The sequence below is a fragment of the Otolemur garnettii genome, unplaced genomic scaffold, assembly GCF_000181295.1.
Source record: "Otolemur garnettii isolate 467f Iridium unplaced genomic scaffold, OtoGar3 scaffold00151, whole genome shotgun sequence".
Taxonomy (NCBI): domain Eukaryota; kingdom Metazoa; phylum Chordata; class Mammalia; order Primates; family Galagidae; genus Otolemur; species Otolemur garnettii.
In genome coordinates, this window is record NW_003852546.1 from 148725 (window position 1) to 158809 (window position 10085).

The 10085-nt window shown below is 40.5% G+C and overlaps 1 protein-coding gene across 1 annotated transcript in view; it reads right to left on the reverse strand.

Annotated features, from left to right (window-relative positions):
• TANGO6 (transport and golgi organization 6 homolog) overlaps window positions 1–10085 on the reverse strand; it is a gene marked incomplete at its 3' end in the record, with an annotated part of 158372 nt that overhangs the window by 115793 nt on the left and 32494 nt on the right. Inside the window, exons 8-10 of the mRNA XM_023518916.1 lie at window positions 6945–7057; window positions 5285–5461; window positions 1187–1313 (exon numbers count right to left, since the gene is read on the reverse strand). Of these exons, the coding sequence (XP_023374684.1) occupies window positions 1187–1313; window positions 5285–5461; window positions 6945–7057 (417 nt within the window). The remainder of the gene's footprint in view (window positions 1–1186; window positions 1314–5284; window positions 5462–6944; window positions 7058–10085) is intronic.

Genomic DNA, 10085 nt, shown 5'->3' on the forward strand with positions numbered 1-10085 from the left:
CATAGCCACACCATGCATTTCGGTGTGGAGTGGTAAGGAAAACTGGAATACCTTTTATCTGCCATAGCTCCTTTCTCCGAGCCGTTCGCACTTGTGCGGCTGCACGTGTGGTAACTGTGGTTGCAGGCATCCTATTGCGCATGTGCGAACAGCTAGGGGAAAGGAGTTCACGCATCACTAGTGCCAGCCCCACCAACAAGGTCGGCTCCTCCTGTCACGTTCCAGAAGAAGATGACTTAACTGTATTTGAATAAATGTAGATTGTTGTATTATACTTAATAAAAATAAGACATCCCCCGAAAATAAGCCCTAGTGTGTCTTGAGAAAAAATAAATATAAGACAGTGTCTTATTTTCAGGGAAATGTGGTATCAGACAGCACAAATAAGGAGTAACACAGGCCACAAGTTACTATTGGAGATTAGGGCAAAGGGAAGCACAACCACTGGTACTAAGAAACAAACCTGGAAAAGGTTTCAAGTGGCTACAAAATGAAATGAAGGAGGCAGAATTGCTAAATCTCCTTTCCAAATACCTGACAAAACAAAAGTCAGAAAGGATAAGGGATTACTCTATAGCTGTAAAACCTGCTATTAACTTCAAAAGAGTTCTTACTGTCAACACAGAGCAAAGATTAACCCTTTCATAGAGCAACAGGTCTGCATTGTTCTTCTCTACAATTTTAGTGCTCATCACCTCAGAAAGTAGTTAGATTACATAGGTACTACTGAAGATAAGTTTCTTCTTTTTACCAATCCAAGGCTACTAAAAATGGGCTAAGCAAGGTGGCTCATGCCTGTAATCCCATCACTCTGGGAGGCAGAAGTGGGTAGACTGCTTGAGCTCAGCAGTTTGAGACGAGCCTGAGCAAGAGTGATACCCCCATCTCTAAAAACTAGCTGGGCACTGTGGCAGGCACCTGTAGTCCCAGCTACTTGGGAGGCTGAGGCAAGAGAATTGGTTAAGCCCAAAGAGTTAGAGGTTGCTGTGAGCTGTGACTCTACCAAGGGTGACATAGTGAAACTCTGTCTCAAAAAAAAAAAAATTTCTTATGACCTCTAATCATTTCCTCTGAATTACAACCTAAATTTTAGGACCTAAAATTATGAATGCCATGGAAATTTGAAGGGTCTCCTAGAACTACCCCTGAATAAAGCTGATCAGGAATATATATATACAGTTCTTACCTTCAAACAGAAGATGAAGAAGTCTCCTGCCAAACCACACTCCTGGCAGTGCGACAGCAAGTCCCCAAGATGTTCTACCTGGCCCTGCTCTGAGGACACTTTCTGGTATAGGGCTTCATCTTCATCACTGCAAGTCAGGGTAAGATTTATCTTGATAAATTAATATGTCATTTCCATATAGTTAGTTAATTATTAGAAAAATCTCAAATACCTATTTAATTTATTTTCCTATTTCTTTATGCTGAAAAAGGATTTATTTTGGGCAACTAGACTATTATGTCTTACGTAGTCAGTTGCTCAAATAGGGAAAGCTCCATGAAGAAAGTGGCTTTTAAGAAGGACGTTAGCCAGAAACAGTGGTGCATGCCTATAGTCCTAGCTATTCGGGAGGCTGGGATAGGATGTCTTGAGGCCAGGAGTTCAAGGTAATAGTTTACTATGATTGTGCCTATGAATAGTCATTGTCTCCAGCCTGGGCAAGGAAGCAAGACCCTGTCTCTCTTAAAAAAAAAAAAAAAAAAAAAACAGAAACAGAAAAAACCCCAAACAAACAAAAACATGGTTGTTGAAGAATTACTATTATTTAATAAGTTACAAAAGAAAGGAGAAATTAAGTATAAGTTATATACAGAAATTCTGGTTCCTGAGGAAGAACGGAGAAAAAGAAGGCTGCAAAATGAGGCCAGATCATGGAGGACATTGGATGTCATTCAAAAGAACGTCGACTGTTGAGCCCCAGAAAGGTTATGTGCAATGGAAAAAGATGTGCTTATCATGGGATGAGATGAAGTCAATTTCAACTAATATGAATCAATTAGTTGAGATAAGAAAATACATAAAGGTTCAGAAAAATGAGTAGGTCAAATGCGATTATCAAGTAACAAAATCTGGCTGAAACAGTGCTATGATTACAGCAAAAAACTTCAAGAAATTTCTTGTGATGTGGTGTGTTTTTTAGAATTACTGGGTCTGGTAAATGAAGAGACCAAGATGCAATATTATTATACTATATCAGGTAAACAAATATAAAGGCATAGAAGATGTACCAAAAAGCAAGACACTAAAAAATACAAACAGTAAAGAGGATAGTGATTGAGTTTTATTTTCCTCGTTATGTGTTTTTCAACTACTCAAAGAACATATGTTACTGTTGCGATCAGATACATAAATTTTTTCCAGATTAAATGGAAAAACAAACGACAGATGTTACTTCATCTCACTGAAAAGTAAAATTATTAAAGTTAATTTGGCAGACCATCTCCTTGGGCAGAATATCCCAATTTGTCAGTTCACTAATAATATGGCCTTCACATTCCTCTAACAGAATGAATAACCTACACATTTAGCTTAGCATTATTTCCTATATTATCCCCCAAATCTTTCAGAGTCCTTTGGATCAATCATGTTTTAATTTCCTATATTATCCCAAAATCTTTCAGAGTCCTTTGGATCAATCATGTTTTTTCCACTATACTGTATGTTAAAAGAAAAGCTGGGGGTTTGGCACTTGTAGCTCAAGTGGCCAGGACACCAGCCACATACGCCGGAGCTGGTAGGTTCAAATCCAGCCTGGGCCCACCAAACAACAATGACAACTACAACTTAAAAATAGCTAGGCCTAGCACGGCGCCTGTGGCTTAAAGGAGTAGGGCACTGGCCCCATATGCCAGAGGTGGCAGGTTCAAACCCAGCCTTGGCCAAAAACTGCAAAAACTGCAAAAAAAAAAAAAATAGCTAGGCTTTGTGGTGGATGCCTGTAGTCCCAGCTACTTGGGAGGCTGAGGCAAGAAAACTGCTTAAGCCCAAGAGTTGAGGTTGCTGTGATTTGTGACGCCACAGTACTCCATCCAGCGCGACAGCTTGAGACTTTGTCTCAAGAAAAATAAAGAAAGAAAAGCTGGAATGCATAAACAATACTTCTAAGCTTCTGTGATTATCAAAATGAAATACTGTATTTAAATACCCTTAAAAAGACATGAAAACGATTATCTTAAGAAGCCCTCTTTTATTCACTCTTAAAATTTCAATGATAAAGAATTAATTCTGAATAGTTACATTTAGTTCCAAAAAAGTAAAACTCTGGACTCAAAGATCCTGAAATTTAAGCTGTTCCTATACAGGTCCTTCAATCAAACTTTTTTTTTTTTTTTTTTGAGACAGAGCCTCAAGCTGTCCCCCTGGGCAGAGTGCCGTGGCATTACAGCTCACAGCAACCTCCAACTCCTGGGCTCAAGCGAGTCTCCTGCCTCCGCCTCCCAAGTAGCTGGGACCACAGGCGCCCGCCACAACGCCCGGCCATTTTTTGGTTGCAGCCGTCATTGTTGTTTGGCGGGTCCGGGCTGGGGATTCGAACCCGCCACCCTAGGTGTACGTGGCTGGCGCCTTAGCCGGTTGAGCTATAGGCGCCGAGCCCAATCAAACTTTTAATGGATAACTGGTGCTGCGCAAAATGATAGAAAGAAAGGTAAAGTGGTGATACAGACCTTAACCCTGGCCTTGGGGAAAAGCAGACCTTTAAGAACAAATGGCAAATAGCAAAACCACACACATACACACACACACAGAAAAACACTTTCTCTCTCTCTCTCTCTCTCTCCCCTCCGGTGTAGTGGTTGCCAAGTTTTTGGAAACAAATTATGTACCCTGTTTTCAGAAAAATATCCATGTGGACATGAAAAAAATTTGTGTATATAATTTTGAGAAGATTTTAAACCCTTAGAAGTGCCTGTGGAGACTTCAGTTGAAAGATCTATGACTTCTGGCAATAGATGGAGATTCATTCAATCACTGCCTATTCATTTCTTTTCCTTCCATGAAGAAAAACTTTAGTTTCAGTAAGAAGTGTGGATTTTGATATATTGCACTAAGAAGTGCACCAGAGACTTATTATGATAGCAGTAAGTTATAACTACTTAAGTTATAACTGCTAAGTTGATACTGTAAAATTATATAGTCACTAAATTGGTCCCAGGTTAAAACCACTCTAAAGTGGGTTTTTTTTTTGAGACAGGGTCTTGCTCTGATAATTCTGTTTGCAGCTATGTGTTCTTCTATGTTCCTCAAGTCCATCATATTGATTGGGTGTTTAAAAGCATTACCAAAGCTAACCATGAATATAAAATTAAATTTAAACACTTCAGCAAACAGCAGCACTTTGAATGTGATGTGAACTCCAAATAGAGCAGCTGCCACCAGTACTTTATGGGCTATGATCAACAGGAATGTATGTTCTCAGGTGATAACATCCTATACAGATCACCCAGAAAGTGGAAATAATTTAAAGTATACACTTGTGAGATGTGAGATGTTGGTAACAGAAATTATCCACATCACTAACAATAAGCACTTTCTTTTTTTGAGACAGAGCCTCAAGATGTCCCCCTGGGTAGAGTGCCGTGGCATCACAGCTCACAGCAACCTCCTGGGCTCAAGCGAGTCTCCTGCCTCAGCCTCCGAAGTAGCTGGGACCACAGGTGCTCACCACAGCGCCTGGCTATTTTTTCTTTTTTTTGAGACAGAGCCTCAAGCTGTCCCCCGGGGTAGAGTACCATGGCATTACAGCTCACAGCAACCTCCAACTCCTGGGCTCAAGCGAGTCTCCTGCCTCCGCCTCCCAAGTAGCTGGGGCCACAGGTGCCCGCCACAATGCCTGGCTATTAACAATAAGCACTTTCTAATCAATCCCTATTAGAAACAAAAACCCTGATCACAAAATATAGCAGATGATTTCCTTTGGGAATAAGTCTGACCATGAATACACATACATACCATTTTGAGAGTCAGAAGGAAAATGGATTATTTTGGTATTAAGGGTGAACATAGGTCTGCCCTTTACTTTGATTCCCTGGTAAAGACCTGTTGTGATATAGGACTGTGAGGCTCCACTCAATTGTACCTACTATTAGCTGGCATCTTGGGAAAAAACCTGGTGGATTATTTAAGGCTCACACTTCATTTAGAGATTATAAATAGCCAAGTGCCTGAGCTGCTTAAATTCCTGGTTTCTTTTCTATCAGCGCCCCTTAGTGGCTGAGTCACAGAACGGCCTTTTGGGTGGAACTAAATTAAAGAGACATGGTATTGGATGGGTGGACTCACCTTATGGGCTCTTTGATGGTAATCATAATGCCACCGTGAGTGGCAGCTCTAAACTGACATAGGGAATGGAGAGAGGGCACAGCTTTGTCCAACCCTGCAAATCCTTTCAGGCTAGCAATCGCCTTCTTCCTTTCCAGCTTTCCCAGAATCCATAATAAGATCTCCTGGCAAAGTGACCTGGCAGAAAAAGCAGTTATGAATGAGCTTGTCATCTCTCTCTATGTATTTAACAAGCTAACATAAAAAAAGAGACTGTCGGGTTCCACTGCATTCTAAATGCTGGCACAATCCCCTACTACTAAGACGCAAGAGTGGAAAGTATGCTTCTTGTGAATTTCAGAATGCAAATATCCTGAAATTCAATGAGTGACTGACTAATCCCTGGCTCTGAAGCAACCCTGATATGCCACATGGGCCCCACGTGATTTGTTTTTTTTAATTCCAAGTGTACTATAAAGCCCTGTGAAAGAAGGTTGGGTCCATGGATACCAAACGTCTAGTGGAACCAGTAGCTAGTGACCAAAAAACTGGATACCAACAAAATGCTGCTGATTCCTCATCCCCCATTATATGTGCCCATCAACTAGGAGAGGAACAGAATCAGTATTCACATCTTTGTCAGTCTCTCCTGAGGACATGGCAGGGCTGTAAGTACTTGGGTTTTAAAACTAAAACAAGAGTTATTACATGGGCTGTCTTTTGTATCCAAATTCACATATGCTCAGACTTCATCCCCCATTGCATTCTCTCCTGTTATTGCCATTGTGGCTGTGATTTACATGATGTGCTGCCTGAAAGGTCAAGAGCCAAAGGCAGTACATGAGCTTTGAATAACACGCAAGACTGAGCATTTTCCTTCACCACTTAGGAATGATCGCGACCATTTACCAAGCTTCCTATTTGTCAGGGACTGCACTAACACTTTAAGTCTTTGCAATAGCCCTGTGAAAAAGGTACTAGGATTAGATATCAGATTCCACATGGGGATTTCCAAATACTCAAAATCAGAATTCATAGGATTTTAGATAGGATATAACCTCTTACCAGGAAGAAGAAGCAACATAAATTACTGTGAAAATAGAGCGAATACAAAATGAGTCTTACTTAAATTCTACTACAAAAGAGTATTTTCTGAATGACTAAGAAATCTCTTCTTTCTAAACAACACCATTCATCACCAAATCTAAGGCTAAATTACAATATGCTACATTCAGATGCAGATTTCTTGAAGTTGTTTTATAACTCCTCACAAGATCATTCTTATCTATCCCCTATTTCCTCTTTTCTAGACATGTAATTGCAGTATTTCTCACTGATCAAATAGTGGTATGCTTACACATGTAAACTGAGATTTCTTCTCTGATGTCTAGAACAGAGGCTGCAGAAAATCATTCCAAAAACTATATCCGATCCCCTGCTATCTACAAATTTCTGTTTCTTTTCAAGATGAACAGAATAAGAGAATCCCAAGAAAGATTAAAAAAAAAACAAAAAAAGAATGAGAGAATCCCAGTGTTTTCCTGACTTTGAGAGGAAATAATTTTAAAGTAGCATCAGTCTTATATTCAAAATAAGAACAAAAACATGCAAAATAGACTTCACAATTTACAAATAAATAAGATTCTGTTTATAAATAAATAAGGTTCTTTTGATGGTTTACCTTAAGTGAGATACACTCTGCTTGGTAAAACAGTAGAGAAGAAAGAGCACTCCCAGTACTGGAAGCAGGGAATCTAGCAAAACCGTCAAAGGTTCATTCCCGACCACATACACCTAGGGGAAAGGAAATGGGGAGAAATTCCATGACTAAAAGGCCAGAGCAATGGGAATCAAACCCTGGACGCTTAGCAGGGATGCATTTTATCTTAAGCAATACCCACCTCCTAAGACACACACTTTTAGCTCTAAGGATGTGCTCAGATATGGCAATGAAATCATTTGAGTTTTGCAGTTGGGCTAAAACAGAGACAGGCTGTGCTACAGCCTAAAGAACTGCCCAATTTCAGCTATCTCTGAGTCCTCTGATTTGCCTATTATTCAGCTATACAGTAATTGCCTTACTACTAAAGGGCCGTGTTATTGGGAACTAAGCAATCATTACTACCAAATAGAAAACCTTAAAATTAGAGTTGAAACAAAACAAAACCCAAAACATAGCTTGCTGTAGATCTGTCACTCTTAAGACGTGACTGCTACATGGGCATGTCCTATTCTCTCCAACTCAAAAGATCTTCAAAGAAATTACACTGTGCACCTAGATCTGTACTGTCTTTACAAGGTTAATGTGTGAGGATGCTGACTTTTATTAACAATAACTATGTTACATATTTTATTTGTACCTTTTAATAGGGCTTGCATAAATACATTAAACCCAAAAAACTGTTACTGAACACCCACTGGATTAAAAGCACTGTTCTATGCACTGCAGTGAATATAAAAATGAATAAGGATCATTATCCCTTACAGTGCTTCTGATATACAGGGAGATTAAAACAAGTAAACCTATTACAGAATTTTTTTTTTTTTTTACAGAGTCTTGCACTGTTACTCTGGGTAGAAAGCCATGGCCTTATCATAGCTCACAGCAACCTCCAACTCTTGGGCTCAAGAGATCCTCTTGCCTCAGTTTTTCTATTTTTAGTAGAGATGAGGTCTCACTCTTGCTTAGTCTGGTCTCAAATTCTGAGCTCCAGCAATACACCTGCCTTAGCCTCCTAGAGGCTAGGATTACAGGTGTGAGCTACCACACCAGGCCCAAGTAAACCTTTTATAATAATAAAAGTAATAATTTAAAGCAGATAAAGTTTCTTAAGAAATGCAAAATGGGCTCAGTGCCTGTGGCTCAAGTGGCTAAGGCACCAGCCAAATATACCTAAGCTGGCAGGTTTGAATCCAGCCTGGGCCTGACAAACAACAATGATGGCTGCAACCAAAAAATAGCCAGGCGTTGTGGTGGGCGCCTGTAGTCCCAGCTACTTGGGAGGCAAAGGCAGGAGACTCGCTTGAGCCCAGGAGTTGGAGGTTGCTGTGAGCTGTGATGCTACAGCACTCCACCCAGGGCAACAGCTTGAGGCTCTGTCTAAAAAAAAGAAATGCAAAATGTTTCTTAAAAACTCCAAATGAGGCTCAGCACCATAGCACAATGGTCATAGTGCCAGCCACATACACCAAGGCTGGCATGTTCGAATGCAGCCTGGGCTAGCTAAACAATAATAACAACTGCAATAAAAAATAGCCCGGCGTTGTGGTAGATGCCTATAATCTCAGCTACTTTGGAGGCTGAGGCAAGAGAATTGCTTATGCCCAAGAGTCAGAGGTTGCTGTGAGCTGTGACACCATAGCACTCCACTGAGGGTGACATAACGAGACAAGGGCTGCCAGCTGTGACGCCATAGCACTCTACTGAGGGTGACATAACGAGACTCTGTCTCAAAAAAACCCCCCAAAACTCCAAATGACAAGATTTCAAAATGTAATTCTATTGTAATGAACTAATTAAAATCTGATAGTGTGGACAGTGATAACGATAAAAGGAAAAAGAAGAGGAGCTGACAGTGGCTCTTAGTATGTGTTTGAAGAACTGTGCTAGGATTTTATATTCTAGGTACTATGCTAGATTCTGTTTTTTTTTTTTGGAGACAGAGTGTTACCTTGTCACCCTTGGTAAGGGCTGTAGCATCATAGCTCACAGCAACCTCAAACTCTTGGGCTCACCTGATCCTCTTGCCTCAGCCTCCCAAGTAGCTGGGATCATAGGTGCCCACCACAATGCCCTGCTACTTTTAGAGATAGAGTCTCACTCTTCCTTAGGCTGGTCTTGAACTCCTGAGCTCAAGTGATCCACCTGCCTCCGCCTTTCAGAGTGCTAAGATTAACAGGCATGAGCTGCTGCCCCTGGCCTTAGCAACCCTGTTTTTAAAGGTAGGAAAGAGAAGTTTAAAGAGGCTCTTATTTATTAAAAAAAAAAGATTATGGAGGTAGAAATCAATGCTGTTTATGGGAAACGAAAGGTTACAGTGGCACTTTTACAAGCTGGAAAAATCTCTGTGCTTTTCCAGAGAACCTTGTCCCTTACATCAACTCTAATTTTTCACACCCCGTAAGCCTCCCAACTCCTCTCTGGAGCCTGATAACCAGGGAGCCAGCTTCCTGTGCATGATCTAATCTCCATAAGCTCAGCTAAATGAGGTGCCTTGTACGGCAGTGTTCAGAAGTAATATGCAGACCTAATTATGAAATCGCCAATTACAGGAGGAAAAAGAATGGATTCCCTCAGATAACGTAAGGGCCTATTCTTTGCTTCTAGATCCTGTGTTCTCAGAGGTAATCCCTGTGGAGCCATCCTTCCTTACTGCCATCTTTTGTAAAACAAAACAAAACAAAACAAAACAAAACAAAACAAAAATACCTTCAAATATAAAAAACACAAAAACCAGATAGAGGTAATTCTCCATTATGAACTGGCTGGGTAGGGCCAAAGCACTTCAAACTTCAACGAGGACTCAACAGGACACATGCCTCAGGGATATTCATTGCTGTTGAAAAATTCCCCCAATTTTTTTTTTCATCTTCCTTATACTTTTCTATATTTTCTTACAAGGAACAAGTACTACTTGTCTATTTAGAAAAACTATAAAGCTATTTATATAGACATACTATTTATTTTTAATATAAAGGTTCTGCAGGCTCGGCACCTGTGGCTCAAGCGGCTAAGGCGCCAGCCACATACACCTAAGGTGGCAGGTTCAAATCCAGCCCGGACCCGCCAAACAACAATAATGGCTGCAACCAAAAAATAGCC